The sequence below is a fragment of the Penicillium nucicola genome (genome assembly GCF_028828085.1).
Source record: "Penicillium nucicola strain IBT 29836 chromosome Unknown utg000006l, whole genome shotgun sequence".
NCBI classification, from domain to species: domain Eukaryota; kingdom Fungi; phylum Ascomycota; class Eurotiomycetes; order Eurotiales; family Aspergillaceae; genus Penicillium; species Penicillium nucicola.
In genome coordinates, this window is record NW_026643130.1 from 2,263,279 (window position 1) to 2,281,366 (window position 18,088).

The 18,088-nt window shown below is 45.3% G+C and overlaps 6 protein-coding genes across 6 annotated transcripts; 3 read left to right on the forward strand and 3 right to left on the reverse strand.

Moving 5' to 3' along the window:
• Positions 1-1,465: 1,465 nt before the first annotated feature.
• Positions 1,466-2,605, reverse strand: N7511_006873 (ankyrin repeat domain-containing protein; the record flags this gene model as incomplete). Its single annotated transcript, XM_057129250.1, has 1 exon — positions 1,466-2,605. One exon carries the CDS (start codon positions 2,603-2,605, stop codon positions 1,466-1,468), a length of 1,140 nt encoding a protein of 379 aa, XP_056983806.1.
• A 1,591-nt stretch (positions 2,606-4,196) lies between these two features.
• Positions 4,197-5,756, reverse strand: N7511_006874 (uncharacterized protein; the record flags this gene model as incomplete). The annotated part of the gene is made up of 2 exons (XM_057129251.1): positions 4,197-5,591; positions 5,697-5,756. The coding sequence occupies 2 exons, from the start codon at positions 5,754-5,756 to the stop codon at positions 4,197-4,199; spliced, it is 1,455 nt and encodes a 484-aa protein (XP_056983807.1).
• A 1,549-nt stretch (positions 5,757-7,305) lies between these two features.
• Positions 7,306-8,153, forward strand: N7511_006875 (uncharacterized protein; the record flags this gene model as incomplete). The annotated part of the gene is made up of 2 exons (XM_057129252.1): positions 7,306-7,592; positions 7,655-8,153. 2 exons carry the CDS (start codon positions 7,306-7,308, stop codon positions 8,151-8,153), a joined length of 786 nt encoding a protein of 261 aa, XP_056983808.1.
• Positions 8,154-10,566: 2,413 nt separating this feature from the next.
• On the forward strand, positions 10,567-11,983 carry N7511_006876 (uncharacterized protein; the record flags this gene model as incomplete). Its single annotated transcript, XM_057129253.1, has 3 exons — positions 10,567-10,718; positions 10,805-11,178; positions 11,232-11,983. The coding sequence occupies 3 exons, from the start codon at positions 10,567-10,569 to the stop codon at positions 11,981-11,983; spliced, it is 1,278 nt and encodes a 425-aa protein (XP_056983809.1).
• Positions 11,984-13,990: 2,007 nt separating this feature from the next.
• N7511_006877 (Zn(II)2Cys6 transcription factor domain-containing protein) lies at positions 13,991-15,403 on the forward strand (the record flags this gene model as incomplete). Its single annotated transcript, XM_057129254.1, has 2 exons — positions 13,991-14,089; positions 14,141-15,403. 2 exons carry the CDS (start codon positions 13,991-13,993, stop codon positions 15,401-15,403), a joined length of 1,362 nt encoding a protein of 453 aa, XP_056983810.1.
• Positions 15,404-15,731: 328 nt separating this feature from the next.
• On the reverse strand, positions 15,732-17,044 carry N7511_006878 (putative feruloyl esterase; the record flags this gene model as incomplete). The annotated part of the gene is made up of 4 exons (XM_057129255.1): positions 15,732-16,109; positions 16,172-16,300; positions 16,376-16,635; positions 16,810-17,044. The coding sequence occupies 4 exons, from the start codon at positions 17,042-17,044 to the stop codon at positions 15,732-15,734; spliced, it is 1,002 nt and encodes a 333-aa protein (XP_056983811.1).
• Positions 17,045-18,088: the final 1,044 nt, after the last annotated feature.

Sequence of the window (18,088 nt, forward strand, 5' to 3'; positions counted from 1 at the left end):
ATGAGCACTCTCTCGGATACTACGCCCTTCTATTCTTGTCTAGTGCTTTTCCCTTTTCGTTCTCGTCTTACCTCCTTTCAACAGCATAGCAGGGTGTCATTTTTCTTATTGATTATGCATTTGCCCTTTTCAGGCTTCGGCATTCGTTCACCAGACTACTGTACTTACTTTTCTCTGAGACCAGCGCTTTGTAATTTGAACAATCGCGACTAATGTACGAATATTACATTACCTTCTCCGTATCTTATAAAGTTGCTTGCATGTAAGTTAGTCTCGTTATGGAAAACTAAAATACATCACCGGCGGCTCTCACCTTGGCAGAGCGGGGGTGCATCATTAAGTGACATCAATCCCTATCCTCTTGACCAGTACTACGTTTTGGCTTTTGCAAATTATGCCAAGCATAATATACGTATGGAGTGCATGTGCTGTGGTTTTTTTTAATTACACTGCAGATCATACAACAAACACAATCAATATTAAAGTCCAGCGAGGCTAACTTGTCATAGATATGTCATGATGCAGATCAAATATATACCCCTGCAGGGCGACAGCGCACTAAATGCTTCTGCATAATAACAAGATGACATATCTTACTGTCTGCGCAGATAATCTACATTAGTTTAATAGAAAGTTAAATGCAGTCGGCGAATCGATGGGTATGTTGACATCATTGTATGAGTTGGCCATTAAGTTAACGTTAGACGACTGTCCCTTCCTCTACTGCGCTAAGTCATAGGCTTGCAGGGCTATCACTACTGCGCACGACTACTGGTCGTCGCTATGTTATATCAGTTGGAGTTTATGCTTGTCTCTGTATCTAGCATGAATGATTTATCTCTTCACTGTGCCGCCGTAATGTGCCTCATAGAGCCAAGATCAATATAGTCTTAGTGTATAGAGATATTATGCCATGTAGAGCTCCAAATATATTCATATACACCAGAGGGTATGGTTCATTTGTGAGTGTTGTGAGATTACAATTCAACAAAGAGTCACCAAAGTGACACGCAGCTAAGTCGTTATCGTTATGATAGAATAGAATTGTAATTTAAGTAATACAAGAGGCAGACTAGGTCTGCTTTAGATACTTAAGATACTTGGATAAAACATCACTCTAGCAGAGCTGTTACAATGCCTATCACTCTTAACTATTTTTTATCGAAGTCTACTTCTAGTGAAACCGTACTCAATATTTCCAATATGACGATATAAACACAGAGAAATAATTATTCCATTCTCTGAGGGCTTGCAAAGGGAACTGTTTTGCGAACTCAACTATGTGGTTTGGAGCTCGATATTCCAGAAGTCCCAGGTTCTCCAGGTAGATGTGAGCGCAATGCCAAAGAACAGTCTCATGGTGCTGCTGTGTCTGCGAGGAATCGCTAGGCTAATAAAAGAATTGCGCAAGATAGGCAAACCAGGATTTAGTCCGTTTCCCTGACGAATGGTGAGGACTGCGTCATTAACCAGATTCTCTTGCGTTGGCGATGGTCCCTTTTTTACCAAAGCCTTTGTTCGATACACTCTGGTAAAATTCAACATCGCCAAACTTTTCTGCGAAATCTAAGAGATCGAAATGACAATTCTTGACTTCGAACTTGGCGAGTAGAACCTTAAGCGCTTCCTTCCTGCTCTGCCAAATTGCGGTACATAAATCTCCTTCCGTGATTTTGGCACTGTGGGCTAGAAGTGTCTTGATGACCTCGACATGCCCGCTCCTGACTGCTGAGCTCAAGGGGGTCTTCCACAAATGGGAATTTCGGAGACCAGTTTTGAGATTCACCTTGGCGCCGTGGTTGAGAAGGAAGTCCATCAATGTCAGATGGCCATGTCTGGCTGCCACTGATAGTGCGGATGATTCGTGTCCTCTTCCTGCTTCCGGATTTATGGACACCCTGGGGCCATGGAATTCAATGTACCTGTGATTGATATTTGCTCCATAACCAAGAATCACCGATACCAAGGCTGTATCACCGGACGCAGCAGCAAAGGGAAGAGACGAAGAAGCCGAGTTGTTAGGGCTCGAAAGAGAAGACAAAAAGTATTCAACTACGTGTGTGTGTCCCCTGAATGCAGCCTCTTTGATAGGAGCCAACGCGAAGTTAGTGTCCTTGGGGGTGGGAAATGTCGACCCGCTCAACAGAATCTTGATGACCGAGAGAAACCCGTTCTTTGCCGCCAGATGCAGGGGAGTTTGGCCAAGGTTGTTTTCAAGGGCTGGCTCTGAGCCCTCGCTTAGTAGATACTTGACCAGCGCCGAATGCCCGTATTCTGCAGCATTCAGAATTGGATGCTCCATTCGACACGAACAGGGCACCGCGTCCCCAGCCATATTTGGGAGGTGCTCCTGGCTATGAGCAGGTCGAAACCTCACACGGTATCCCTCTTCGATGAACTGAGCTACTGCAGAGATGGATCCTAGCTTGGCTGCTCGGAGAACTCCATCCCCGTTCCGACGGTGAAGGTCATATCGATACAGCACATGTTTCAGCAGCTGATAGAAGCGGTGGTCGACTTCTATCAGAGCTTTGAGGTCATTTTGTGATTCAAGTTGCTGTGCGATCAGGAGCAACAGCTCACTTGAAAGGGTTGAAACTGACATTTGGAGTGATGGTTCGAGAGGTGGTTTGTCTAAGAGGGAGATTGAACAAGAAACAATTTATTCGCTCTCCGAGACGGACAAAGGGAAGAATCAACAGTGTGCAGGTTAGAGTTCAAAGAAATGGGAAAGAAACATGGATGATAAATCATGATGAGATGGGATCCTCCGAGATTTGCTTAAGGAGCGACATATGTTTGATACTAGCAAATGAGTAACGTTTGAGTGTTTTTTGAGTACCAAGTTTCACATCAAATTTGATACAATGCTGAGGTTAAGATGAGATGTCAAACATGATACTTAAAAACCGATATGAAGTTGATATAATGCTAAGAAAAAACGCTAAAATGTGATTCATTCATCAAAAACATCAAATTGGGAGGTGTAGACTTCTAGTTCTGACCCAAAAGAGGCTCAGATCTTGCAGATATCAAGCAAGCATAGTAGAGAGTCAGCTGATTGCTACTATCTCTGACGCGCTTGGTGATCTCCTGGCCAGCTTTGATAACTTTGTTAAAGATCAGCGAGCAAAACACTGCCTAGCGAGCAAAAAGGGTTTCCGCCCAATTTCGGTCTTGTTTCGGTACAGTTTCGTCCTCGATGTGCTAACATAGATATTTGTTGAGAAACTTATCGATGTTTACTAGGAGTGAGTCACGATCCCCGAATTTTCCTCAACCCTGCTCACTTGCATAAAACAAATACCACTGATCCGCTGAGGCGGTACGGGGGGTCGAGGAAGGGGATTTACCATGGCACATCGACGAACGACAACGTATTGTGTATACAATTCATCATCGGTCTGCAGAAAAAATGTCGACCACACCCGAAACGAAGCCGAATCACAAACGAAATTAATCGAGGCGTAGGTTACAGTCGTTTATACGGGGTACGCAAAAAATAAAGGGAGCCTTAAATAGCGATCATAGGTCCTAGAACCGATCAATGAGCTCGATAATCGCACCTAAGTCGCGTGTATTCCCTAATTCCTCTTAGAGGGAGAGGGAAGGTGTATAAGTCGTATCATAAGTAATACCTTGCTAAGGAATCCGGATAGATTTTGTGACCGACCGCGAATACTACCGTAGTAATACTGAAGATAAAGATATACGAGATACTCGTAGAATGAACGTAACTAGAGTAGTATATAGAACTAGAATCGGGCACGAGCCTAATGGGTACTCTTCCCGAGGAACCGCAGACACTATGTATCCCAGCTCAATGAAGGAGAAACTACTATTTACGATATCCTCTAAAACCAAATATAACGAACGCTATGTACGGAGAACGAAGTTCTTAACTCTAAGAATCTCTAAGGGAAATGTCGCAAGGACATCACATAATAAGGACTCCTGGATTTAGGTATAATCAAGACCCCCTGGGATCCCACTTGATTCTAGTAAGAATCAATTTCTAATATAATATCAATATAGTATTTCTCCACTCCCTCAAGGGCTATTCTTTTCTTGCCTAATCGAAAGGCCGTACAACTGTAATAATGTGTATTACTTTTACAAATCTAAGACCTCATCATTGTAACTCTGTGGCAAGACATGGACCATTGATATCGAGATAAGTAATCAGCGATTGACACCTAGGGAGATTTGAGCTCCAAGAGGCTGGCTGCATTTTCTATTTCATCTATGTCTTTGACAAACTGAAGGGCCATTGGGAGGCCTGCGTTTTGACCGATATCCTGAAGACGCCTCATGATCCATTTTCGGGTCCAGCTTCTTGTAACTGGAGACTTGCCTACCGTGTAGAGGCACCACATGAGCATATGTCCACCTGAGACACTTGTGTTTGCGGACGAATCCGTGGGAGTATGAGGCTGAGTTGTCGACGAAACAATCCCCAAAGACTGCGGAACTGTGGCCAGAATATCGCCTCCCAGATTTATGAGAGTTTGACATGTCTCCTCAAGGGCTATCTCCAGTTGCGTCATGTGGGCTGGTGGGAGATCTGCGGTGAGTGCCTTGGCGAAAAGGTGGAACTGAATCTCACAGACAATGACTTGGAGGACCCGCGAGTTGTTCCAAAGTCTTATTGCCCAGGAGTTTCTGTAGAGATCAAATCGAGAATTATAAATGAAGTCTGGATCGCCCTTGTAATCTAGAACGGTTTCATACGGTTCCTGCTTGCTAAATATGCCAAGAACGTATTGAAAGTCACGCTGGAGCGCACTGGATTCTTCCATAAAGTGTGTCAAAGTTGCAGCATCATTGATGGTGGTCATCGTAACATCCGAAAGAAGATTGATACACCGGGTGGCCAGCACTCCTAGTAACCAGAAGCCACTGGAGGTGTCTGCCTGCTTTGTTGCCTCTTCTTGCAACTCAAGCATCTCTGCTGGGAACGGTTCCTGACTATGGACACAGGCAGCACACATGTCTGCACGCACCTGATTAAACATGGGAATAGCGGCGAGGGTCGAGAACTGACTTTTGCCGCGCGAAATTACCAGCGCGACAGACCCTTTCACATATCGGCACCATGTCTCGAAATTGGCAACTTGCTCGAATAGCCCAAGAGAGATCACCGACATCAAGGTACTGTCCTTGACAGACTCGATCGGGGATTTTAACGCCAGATTCACAGTCTGTATTGCTTCTTGATATTTTGCATGTGCTCGCTTGGCCAATTCAGGCTGTTGGGTGGAGTTTGCCATTGCTGCAAGTCCCACAGCTGCCATGCTGGCCACTAAGGTTGGATGCTCGCCATCGGCACTATACACTGCTGGCACGTAGTTGAGATACCCGCGAGCAGGGGCCAGCCCGCCCGTGACGAAATGGAATAGGAAATAGTTGACTCCCACTTCCTCAATGCTTGGGCTTGGAGAGCGGGTCGCGGGCGATCCATTCCGATTCGTCAGACTGGCTGTTTTGGCCCGTATTTCCTTGGAACGCTTAATTGTATGGGTCGTTTGATCGTGGAAGACGAGCTCCCATTCATCTCGATACCCCGAACATTCCTCCCGCGCGCGAATGCACTGGCCACAATGAGGAAGTTCTCTGTCACACTTCGCGGAAAGAAAATTCAGTATTGAGCTGGTTATCGAACAACAGCAAGAAGATCTTGTTCAAAGGACACTTACACGTCGCTTGATGGATCGGCAGTTGCCGCAATTCCTGGAAACCCGTGCGCCTGGTGGCATATCTTTCTAAAAGCGGATACGAGGGAGAGAAAATAGGATACAGAGTTCAGCAAGATCCGTTGGCAGTGAATTTTTAAAGAGCTAAGCTTTCGCCATGAGGTCTTGTAACGCGTTCGAGGCTGAGGGGCTGAGGGGCCAAGACTCAGCCGCGGAGCCTCGACTTGCGCAACTCATACTGTACTTCGGTGTTGACCGCCCGCGTTGACAAATGTGACCTGTCGAGAAGTACAGAGGCATCTGCTTGCGCTCATGGTCGCTGCAACAGAAAAGAATGGTAGAAGAGTGATCTATTCCCAGCTGAAGGTAGCCCTCATCAAAGTTGGAGAAAAGACCTTGAGGTGGATTTCTCACAATAAATGTTGGCTCAGGATAGAACCGGGGGCCAACTCAGCATCGCTAAATTAGTAAACACGATGCTTGGGGGTCTGTGGGGGCGCGAATCACTGCCTTGATTGGTCCGACATCGTTGATACCGCATTAGGAAATGAGCAGCTGAAGATCTTTGTTGCTGCATATGAAGTCATCCTATTTACTTTTGAGCCTGTACACTCTTGAGCTCAGCTGTAAGTCTGTCAGAGTTTCACAAGCATAGAACCAGAAAAGAAAATATGACAGAAAATTGTCGAGGAGCCTTGGTAGAGTCTAAGTAATCCAAGGCCCCGAAATTGGATAAACTATTTACAAACACTAAATATATCCCCGGTCCTCGGTCCTTAGGGTTAAAGTTAGACTTTCCTCAATCTTAACAAAGTGGAACTTCCATGGTATGTTTCGTTACATTTAAGTAGCGGTTCCACTCGCGTACAGCCTTGTATACTGGGTTGACTGCAGTAGGCTCATGTATTTCTTTTTGAATGATCCGTGGCACCAATCTGCCATCGATCGTGTTCTCCAAATGATGTAATAGGATAAGTATTTTGACCAACCTGCCCATCGAGAACGATCCGAGCAAGTGAATCCAACTTGGACCTCCCTATCCAGGACGGGTGAAGATAATGTGGAAACAATACTGAAAAAATTAATTCCTCCGTTTGTGATATCTGCTATACGTACAGATACAAGCTTTTGAGCCTCCTTCTATAGGGCTGGTTCATGACTGCGGGCGGAAAGATATCAACCGATGAAACACGCGTCCTGTGTTAGCTCGATCGGCAGTCAGAATATACACTGTAGCTAAGGTTGAGTGATGGCCCCCGAATCAAGTGGACCCAATTGGTTCAGCCCCAGGCGAGACGTGGGGGCGAAGCCACCAACAAGCTAAGATCGGCACTGACTTGCTTATTTTGGTAATCAAGATGCTGAGCCAGTCAACATGGGATCTTGAAGGCTTAGCAGCACTTACTACCGCAGATGATAGACAGGATGAGAACATAGGTTGGGCACAAAAATAGCATCAAAGGTCAAGTCGAAGTAGATAAAAGGCTCTAGATGTCCGATTCTCAACTGCCACACAACAAGCTTTCTTCCACTTTCACCCACACTTTACTCTACCTCAACGACCTCTCTCTTTCTTTCTCCTTTGATTTATACCCTTTCACATACTCTCACAATGGGTACCGTGGACTATAGAAGTGGTATCGCTATCCTTCAGCTCATTATATTCCCCATTATTCTTGTTGCCGCTGTTTTTATCTGGAAGAGAACCGGCTGGAGGGTCGGCAGTAAGATCTGGCGATATGCTGTCACCCTCTCTCTCATCCGGATAGCTGGGAGTATCTCTTCGTTATTGTTGATCAACGACCCGACCAACTACAACATAGTTGTTGCGGTCGCAGTGTGCCAGATGATTGGTATTGCGCCCCTCCTACTAACATTTATCGGACTACTCAGACAAATGTAAGTTGCAAACTGCGCCGGCCCTGATCCTAGTGATTGGAGACTAATAAAAATCTATCTAGTGATGTGGAGGAAAGACTACCTCCAAAGTTATTGAAAATAGTGTCTCTTGTCGCCATCATCGGCCTCATTCTCGGTATCGCGGGAGTCAGTTCTGCCGATACTGATGGTGGTAGCTACCACCCTGGTACGCTCGTCAAGGTAGCCATGGCCATCTTCCTCGTCGTATTTGCCGTCTTCGTTCTCCTCAGTGGCTGGCTATTCTTCCAGCTAAGCCTTTCACTGCGGAAGTTCCAAAAGAAGCTGTTCCTTGCCATTCTCATTTCTTTGCCCTTCTTATTGGTTCGACTGGTCTATTCGGCGCTTGGTGATTACACCGACTTTGAAGCCTTTGCTCTTGATGGAAATACCACCGTTTACTTGTGCATGGATGTGTTGGAAGAGATAATTGCAATGGGCGTCACTATGGCCTTGGGAATCTCGGCTGTTCTGGAGAAGGACTTTGTGAAGCTTAATCCAGTTTCTCAGGAGGACCCTGAGCAGAAGCCATTGGGCGTCTGAGTCCCTTAACCTGGCTAAGGGATGGGGTTTTTGGATGCGAAATGGATTTTCTCGAGGATGAATCTGTGGTTTTCTATGGTGTTTTGCTTCTTATTACTAGACGTTTATGTACTCGAGTGATTAAGAAAAATTATTAAGTCTTCTTTTCTTACTACGACTAGAAACTATGAAGGCTCTTTCTCGAGATATTCGGAAACCCCAGCTCGCGATAAGCCTAGTCCTTATTGATTGAATATCCGGAAATATCCTTCCTTATCATACATAATTCACAACCGAGTGGCCACCTTACTTCAAAGCATGTCTTGTTTAATCAGATATTTCAACCAAATAGCCATTGAATTCATCAAGTTGAACACGAGATCTATTATTACATACAGTTCTCTTATAGCCTAGGATTCCACGATCTAAGTATCTCGGTAGGGCTCTCGTACGTGGCTTTAAGGTGCTAAACCCTAGGTTACCTTATACGATGCTTACGCTGAATTAGCCTATATTAGCTATTATATGAAGGTCAATACTTCTATAGCAGCAAGACCTTCTTATTGAGGTATTCTTCTTATAGATCTAGCCTTTTTTTACTTCTTTTTCTCGTTTAAAGCGCGTAAATCCTTAACTTTTTTCTCGAGAATAGCTGCCGATTTCATTATGATTTAATAGACGCTCAAAACATGATTTATCGTAGAATCCAGCGGACTTAGAGGGCCTTTTAAGCGCTATTTTGATGAGGATTTCATTAAGGAAGCCCATTTCTATGGTTGTATAAGATATAAGGGCGTTATTAGCTCCTACGTCAACAATGCTTTATCGTACAGCTTTGGATGAGATGACCGACCTGTACAGCCTCGAAAATCAGGGCCGTATGGTGAATGGTTTTCTGTCGGGGCAGATTTAGTGGTTGTCAAGGGGGCTCATCAGGGACTTAGTGATCCTTTGATCCTGCTAGCACATGCCAAATGACATTTGTTTTCACAAAGCAAAATCTTACATTTTGTAATACGAGCAGTTATTCCTAAAAAGAGGGAGAGGATTGACTGGTGATTTTTTAAATTACGTATAGAAAGTTTATAAAAAAAAGGAACTATGTGAGTGAACGTATGGAACTATAGGAACTATACCCAGACAAACATAAGAGCCCCAATCATGTCATAGCGCAGTTCACATTACGGCCATATGTATGTTGCTCATTTCTACTAAGAGCTAGCTTGTTACTAGGCACCGACAGCTGGAGGGCTACGTAAATAGGCTGGTACTATCCCTTATTCCAGGCAGGGGTGATGCTAGTGGCATATGGTGTCTATCCGGAGTTTCGCCCGAGATTTCCTTAGGTTTGAGTAAATCGCTTTCCTGCCATCGATAACTTGAGAATGCAAAATATTAGGGCTGCTCACGCTATTGTCAAGATCACGATACGATATCGTGAGCAAGCAGCCCTAACATACAGAACGAGGATCGAGTCCTTATACTTGATTATAGAGACTAAAACATTGTAGTAGAAAAGACAGTGGTGATTTACGTGATGCGTACGATTAGTGCCCAATGCACTAATGTCCTCGAAGAGGAATATCAGCAACTTCAGGCTGTAGAGAAGAAGGATCACGCAACAATGCCACTCATTGATTGATTCATGATTTCTGATATTTCATGCTCCTTAATATAACATCAGATTGTCTACAGCAGGCTTAATCTGTCTATCGTTCTCTGATATGACCTATTGGTGGATTTTGTTACCATTGTTCGACCCGTAGCAGACTGCCGTACTCGGTGGTCAAAAGTATAGTTATCCCGCATAACACTTACATGACTATGGTTCTGGTAGAAAGAAAGCTTAAATCTGCGTCCAATGTGGCCACTTTCGGCAGCTGATTCACCGTCAATTAGCGTTGCGGTGTAGTCTACATATTCGAAGTCGGGAGTACATCTCTGTGCGTCCTATCACAACATTTCAACTTTCCAACGCGGATCATTCTCAACTCAGAAGACTGGATGGGCTCTGAAGCAGCCAATATTCCATTTTAATAATTTGATTTCAGTAATCAAACTTTCAGAATAATCTCAGCCTTTCCCACAACCGCAACCTGGCGTTTTACCGCAACTAAATGCCGTTTCCCCACATAAATACAAGAAAGCTCTAACTCACACGTCGCTAGAGTTATGGCCACCGATGAGGTAGGTATTTGGAATTTCAAGAAAATTAGCCACCACTAAATGTTGTGTAACCATTGGTGAGCATCTTCTAAATTTTAGCATTACCCTCCCTTACATGAGATAAGTCTTCAAAAACTGGCTTCTCTGCCATAGTAGCTAGCCAGAAGGTAAAGAATTCTCACCCTTCAAGCTTTACTACAATCCAACACCGTCTAATAAAGCCTATCTTGTCATCATACGCGTTCGTGTTTCTGCCACGTGAACATCTATGGAATCCCAAGGCCCCGACCTTGTTCCGACAAGAAGTGCAGAGCCGCATAGATCCACCCATACTTCTGTCGACACTTCTACTGAACCGCCCCTTGAGGCTTCTCGGCGTGCTCCGCCCGCCGAGAATGGGGGTGGTTTGCTTGGTTACAGGTGGCAGGAGCCTTCTTTCTATTCTTCAACTCTTGGTGAGCCTCATTCCCTCCGAATTAGTCTTGTTACTAACTTGTAACTCAAAGGGGACTGGTCAATACTTTCGGAGTATTCCAGAGCTACTACGAAGACAGGCTGCTTTCTTCTTACTCGTCGTCTTCAATATCATGGATTGGCACTGTACAAGGCTTCCTCCTCCTTGTGGTGGGGGTTGTGGTCGGTCCTCTGTTTGACAGAGGATATGTCAGTTCGCTGATAGCCATCGGAACATTTCTTGTGGTATTCGGTCTGATGATGACTTCGTTGTCAACCGAATACTATCAAATCTTTCTCGCACACGGAGTGGCCGTGGGAATGGGCTGTGCGTGCGTTTTTCTTCCCAGTGTTGCTGTGGTAGCTACATACTTCACCACCCATCGAGCTCTCGCCATGGGAATCACTGCAGCTGGGGGAAGTACTGGTAAGTCACATTCTCCGCTTTCATCGAACGCTCATGTTGAGAGCATCTCCAAGGTGCGACGATATATCCAATCATGTTCCACAGGCTCGTAGGTACTCTCGGATTCCCTTGGACGACTCGTGTGATTGCCTTTGTCGTCCTGAGTGGACTTGCGTTTTCACTCGCTGTGATGAGAGTACGCGCAGCGACTATCAAGCCGAAGAAATCAATTTTCGATTTCGCTGCCCTGAAAGAGCCGGCATTTTGTGTGTTCTGCCTTGGCCTTTTCTTCACCTTCGTTGGTTTATATTTCCCCTTTTTCTACTTGCCCGACTTTTTCGCCTCATTTTTGCACTCGGATAACAACATCGCATTCTACTCCATTTCAATCATCAACGCTACGTCTGCGTTGGGTCGAATCTCCCCGGGATTTCTAGCAGACCGCATTGGCGCCATTAATACAATGTTGCCAATAACTGTTATGGTCTCCGTCTTGGCATTTGCATGGATTGGTATTCGAAATGAGCCTGGCACTATTGTATTTACCTGTTTGTACGGATTTGCCTCTGGCGCTGTTATCTCCCTGCAGCCCACCATCGTTGCAGCATTATCACCTGGTCTGGATGCTGTAGGGGCTAGGTTGGGAGTGTCATTCCTTTTCGCGGGGCTCGGACTATTGATTGGCAATCCTATTGCAGGTACATTGCTCGATTTGCATGAAGCCACCTTCTGGAAAGCACAGATATTCAGTGCTAGTACTGTTACAGTGGGAACTGTGTTTTTTGCACAGCTATTTCTTATCAAGTGGAAAAGGGCTTCGGACTGAGGTCGTGATTAAGCTCGTTCAATCCACATGATAGAAGTGATAGAAAACAAATGCCGTTTCAACCGATAAAAGAGAACAACCCTCATTTAAAGAAATAGCTTGGTGAGCCTTGAACTTACTTAAGTGAGTTATGATTCAGAAATTCATAATTAAGTCGGGGACCATACGAATGCTGAGAGCGACAAACTATACCGGTGATTAATGTTTGTTAAGATAACTGCTATGCTCAGATATTCGGTTTTTATGTACGATACCAACGTCTCTCATATGTTGGAATCCGCTGACTAGAACTCTAGGTTGATGAATTATACCACAGAGCTATGAGGTAGTGAGGTCTAAGAGCTAGATAGTTAAACGACTGTCAGATATTGTAAGCAGGAAAAGACCCAAGTAAGCCACCGTGCCAAAGCCAATCAATCAATCAATCAATCAAAGTTCAATTAACCTGCTGCAGCCTAACTAGCACCGTAATGGCTATGCAGGCGCTTCTATCCAGTTGAAGCAAGAAGTTACCGTACGCCAGATAACAACGCAGAAAGAGAGCCGGTCCTCATAAAGAGAGACCGTGTATCAGCTCGACATGAATACAAATCCCAAAGCCGAAAATATAAGAAAAGCCTGGTGCATCCAGGTACGAAGCGAGCGCGGAGATGCACCGTCTGCCTTTCCAACATCTCACTTCCATGTCCCCCCATCTCTCCCTCTCAAATCCTGCATCGCATAAACATGACCCGCTCTCTATTCTAACTTCTGCCTTATAAATCCGCTATCACTGTAGTAGGATCTGTAAAGTATCTCTCAAAATCTCGCTATATTAAGACATTAGATCACCAGATACATCTCCTGGGTACTACTAATATCGTAAATAGTCCTACGAAGGCTTCGCAAAAGTCTAAATGCAAAGGTCTTCGATGAGGTTTAGCTTCAAAGATTTCTTGATCCGCCCACTGGAATTTCCGCATCTATACAGGGGGCTTCACTACTTCAATGACAAGGGGGTATGACAAGAATTATAGCCGCTAGCCATAGCTTGCACCATAAATGAGCCATTATAGCCATCATGAGGATTCATCACATAAGAATCGTATTAGGACTAACTTAAGACAGAGATTTCCAGTAAATAAGGAGTTTACCACCCAATGGTGAAAGGCTAGACTTAAATAGCTCGATCGTTCCTTGAATAAAAACCCCAATTGTACATCCTACACCGTCATTATTTCCCTTCAAACGTTGTAACTTTCATGTAACTTTAAACAAAGACTGCGTTCGATTGAGAAACTCAAAGACGCCAATGAAAAAAATAAAAATAAAAAAAAACAAAGAGGAATGGGAAAGCCCAAGGCAAAGTATATCAACCAATAATATCAATGTATCGAGTGACACCGCGGGCTTGCTAAACCCGTTTCCTCGGAAATGCAGGTTCGAATCCTGCAGGTGTCGATTTCTTTTATTTTTGCTCCAAGCCCACAAACAGTCGGGAACCCAATGGCCGTTGTGCGATGGGTATTTCAGCATATTATAGGGCTTTCAGTAGAAAGACTTGACTCTGAGGACAGTATTATCATGCTGGATGCAGGGTGCGCCTTCCGCATAACATAACATTGTGGATCTTGTTTCTTTTTTTCTTTTTTTTTCACTCGAGGCCCTGAATCAGGTCAGCCCCACAGGATCACGAAACTGTGTAAAGGAGGTGTCAGGGACAGCAGAAGAATAGAGCTGGCAATGGAAGCGGTCAGGCGAGAAGAAAACGTTCAGATCAAACACAGAACACTCTCGGAATCCCAAGGCCGCATGATATGCTGAGCTGAGTTGGGCTTTCCACGGGCTTTGGCGTGTTTACAGTATTTTTTTTTTGGAGCATACGTTGAAGACACCAAGCGTGCCAGCATTAGCCCCCGAGAGCCTAAAAGTGAGAGAAAAAATGTTAATCCAGAGGCTCCAATCAAACTGAAATTCAAAGGGGCGCGGTCCTTTTCTCTATCTTCACTCCTGTGCTCAACCCCAAACATGGACCACGAGTCAAATTCATATGCCAGCAGCAGATCTCGTCGAACCCATCGCAAATCTCGGATGGGATGCGGTAACTGCAAGACACGACGAGTTAAGGTAAGCCATCACATGACGGACAACATAGGGGTCAGCACTGATCAAGTAAAGTGCGATGAAACTGCACCTGCCTGCAACAATTGCGTACGGCACTCGATCAAGTGCGACTATGGTCATGCTCGAAGGCACGCTGGAGGCCTGGTTCCAAATCAAAAAGATACCGAGGCTCCAAGATCTGAACAATCAACTATTAAATATGCTTTCATCTCCTCATCTCAGTCGGAATTCAAGATCCCAAAGCGAGCGCGCCGTGAACCTGGCACTGCAGAAATCGATACTCTCTCACCACCCGAGACAGAGCCTGAGACTGCTGTGGCTGCAAGGCCATTCCAATTCGATGTTACTGATATGGCATTACTTCATCATATTTCTTCAGCACAAGACTTAAAAGGGCACATTCCCGATCAGTTGATTCGGCTTGGATTTTCTGTGCATTATGTCTTGCGTTTGCTTCTAGCAGTCTCGGGGTTTCATCTTAAAAGAGTACCTGCCAGTGACAACCTGCAAAATATGCCCATGTTTGAGCCACACGTGGACTTTGGCGTGGAAGCAGAACGTCATTTGAGCATTGCCATTGAACAGGTTGCAACTACCAGCCCACAACTACATCATGGGAACACTCACTCATTGTATATTGCATCCGTTTATATCTTCATCTGCTCGCTTGCCAGAGGACCTCGGCTGGGCGAATATATGGCGTTCCGCGATGACGGCGATACGCCATCTCTGTGTCTTTTCATGGGCATCCGATCGATCCTAGACGCCAGCAATAAGATTGGCACGTCCAATGGAATATCAGAATTACATTCTGGGACAAATGACGACAGCACATCGGAATCACCACCAGACCCAGAGGGAAATATAGAGGACCGCTCAAACAAGCTCAATCATCACAGAACTCAGAGTATTTTGCGTGGGTACTCTGGGCCTTTACATGATCTGCGGGCTCTCATATCCGAGACATTCGCAGCAAACAATCCTCGACACTCCATTTATCATGGCGCTTTTGATTTACTCGCTTCGCGCTTTGATTTAATACTTGGAACGTCTATTCCTCTCCCTGGCCCAGAGCTGTGGCCACAAATATTCAGCTGGCTTTACATGCTACCAGACGTTCTTGTAAATGACATGCAAAACAAACAACCGGCTGCACTGCTGTTGGTCTCTTTCTTCTCGGTGCTTTTGAATGAACTTGATTCAGTCTGGTTTATACAAGGTTGGCCTCGTCATATTCTCAATGGAGTCTGTCAGAGCCTGGAGGACCGTTATCACATACTTCTCAGTTGGCCTTTGCAGAGGCTTGGTTTAACTTGAGCCGATTCGATGAATATATCTAGGCAGGTCGCGAAGTGTTCCTGGCTTTGAATACAGACGATGAAAGATGAAAGGTTATTACTTACCTTTAAGCAAGTTCCCTTTCAAAGCCCAGAGTTATGAGATTGATTAATTCTTTGATGCAGGTGGTTTCAATTAAGTTGAATATAGCAAATGTATAAAAAGAAAATGCAAGTTATAGTTGTACAATAGAAGAGCCACGAAGGACTGCTTAATGCAAGGGACCTAGGGTGAATAGAGATAGACAGACAAGTGAGCAAAGTAGAAAGCTCTCTTTCCAGAAATAATCCAGCCTTTTCGAGCTGCTCTAGTGGAAACGACGCCGCTGAGAGGGCTTTGTGCCCATCGAAGCCATTGTTGAATTGCTGGAACATTGGAAGCTACCAGCTTCTGAAGCATTACCACCGCGGTACACGGCCTTCGCTGGGTAAGGACAGAGAATTCGGTTTTGTTCAACACAATCTGTACCGTTGAACTTGACAGGCAAGGTTTCTGGGACAACGCCATCTTCAACCCAACTTCGATGAGCGTTGAATGTAGTAAGAGGCTGCGCTCCATTACCGCCAGAGCAATGACCCAAGCCTGGTGCCTCAAAGTAACGATAAAAGCTCTGAACATTGGCAATAGCTTCGCTGACCCCTCGATAAAAGTGCTCTGAACTTTTTACCGGGATAGATTCGTCGGCCTGTCGATTGGTTAGAAGAGACCCAGGAGAGATTCAAACATTGAGGTAGAGAGAATACGAACCATTCCGTGATATGAGATAAGCTTTCCACCTGCATTCTTGAACTCAGTAAGATCCACGTTGTCGGCGTTCACCAAGCCGGCATATTCTTGAACAGCCGGACGGAACATCACATCGTACTCGTGATGAGTCTAATTTTGCACGTCAAAACTCTTGTCCTTCATCACAAAGAGGCGGAACCACAGATCTTGACCGGTAGCATTCACTCCCGGGACAGTGCCGAATTGATTGAGGTCTGCTCCTCGATTGTGTCCATGCCACAGGAAATCGCCGGTGGCAGTCCGAGGTCCCGACCAGGCTGCATTGGAAACCAGTGCTGCAGCCTTACTGGGGGACATCTTCTTCTGACTCGACTCGCAGTGGAAAGTCTGATTCACGACTGAGAGGGCGTCGAAATTACAGCCCTCCTGTGAGATCACTCCGTCTCGAACGCCATCGTTTGAATCGCATTGCTTGATGGCTTCAGCTGTGATGTAATTGAGTTCACAGGCCAAAGGGGCAGTTGAATTTTCCCAATTCTAAATAAGAAGGGGATAGTAGACGGACGTGGTAAGCTGATTGAAGGACAGAGCTGGCGCCGAGGCAGCGATGCCATCGTAAGCAGTTGGATACCTTTGCGCAAGCATGAGTCCCTGTCTACCACCCTGAGAGCAGCCACTCCAGTAGGAGTATTCTGGGTCACGGCCGTAAAAGCTTTTGACGAGACTTTTTCCGATAATCGATTGATCGTTTAAGGAAACATAACCAAGGTTTTGAAGATTGTAGAGGTTGACGTTGCCTGGGCTGTTCAGAGCCCATGGCTCGGGGGATCCAGCATCACCTAGTCCAGCGTCCGTGGTTGTGGCAGCATATCCTTCTCCAATTGCTCCCGACATGAAGAACTGGGAAAGCACAAAACGGCCGGCTGACCAGCCTCCACCTCCGGTTGCTTGAAGCCGATTGTTCCATTTTTTAGGTAGTCATGTCTCCACGGTGATGAGGTCGTCGTGTCCCGGGTGGGTATACTGAACGGTGATGTTGCAGAATTCAGCGTCCTGAAGGGAAACGTCGCCATGGTTGTAGTTGAATGAAGACGGAACGTCCATGGTATACTTTTTGACTCATGACGCCGAAAGAGAAAGAATATCTGCACCGAAAACCACAGGCAATGGTATTGCCGCTGGTGAGCAGGAGTGAGGGTTTGCGTCGAACATTTTCACAATCAACGATGTGATAGAAAGAAAACTGTTTGAGATATAAGAAGAAGCAAAGACTGGCTGACTCTCGAGACCTTTTATAGATTCATCGACTGACTTGCCCAAGGCTTTTTTTTTATTTCTTCACTCAGGTTTGGCGGATACGAACTACCTGGTTTGGGAACAAGACCGCAGTCTATGCTTGGTACCTCTAGCAAGGCAGATGATTGAATTTCTGCTCAACATTCTCCGAGGAATGCCCGACTTAAATCAGACAATCGAAACAAGAAAATTTCGCCAAGGGTTAGAAAGAATATTCCATGCTTGGGGCCTAAAGGACTCATGGATGGGCTTCTACGCTGCTTAGCATGTTCTACATGTTCCATGAATTCTCAATGGACTGCGATGCAGATAATTTGATCACTCCGGATTAGTGGGATCACTCCTTTTCTTACACGTTTGATAAACATACCTTGTAAGCCTAGGAGCTTGTTTTTAGTCTGCATTTTCCACTAAAAACTCTCCGGGGTGCCCCTTTCCCCACTTTATGATCTCCTTAAACACTTCATGATTGGGTGGACCCAATATAACGAATGCGAACTTCCCAATGTGGCTCTGAATATGACGATCAATTACTCCGAACATCCAAATGTTCATGTCTTGGCTGCTTGGGCTTATGACAGGGTTCGATAAGTACCATGCACTGTGAGTATAAAGTTAGAAACATGCCCACCAATACCATGG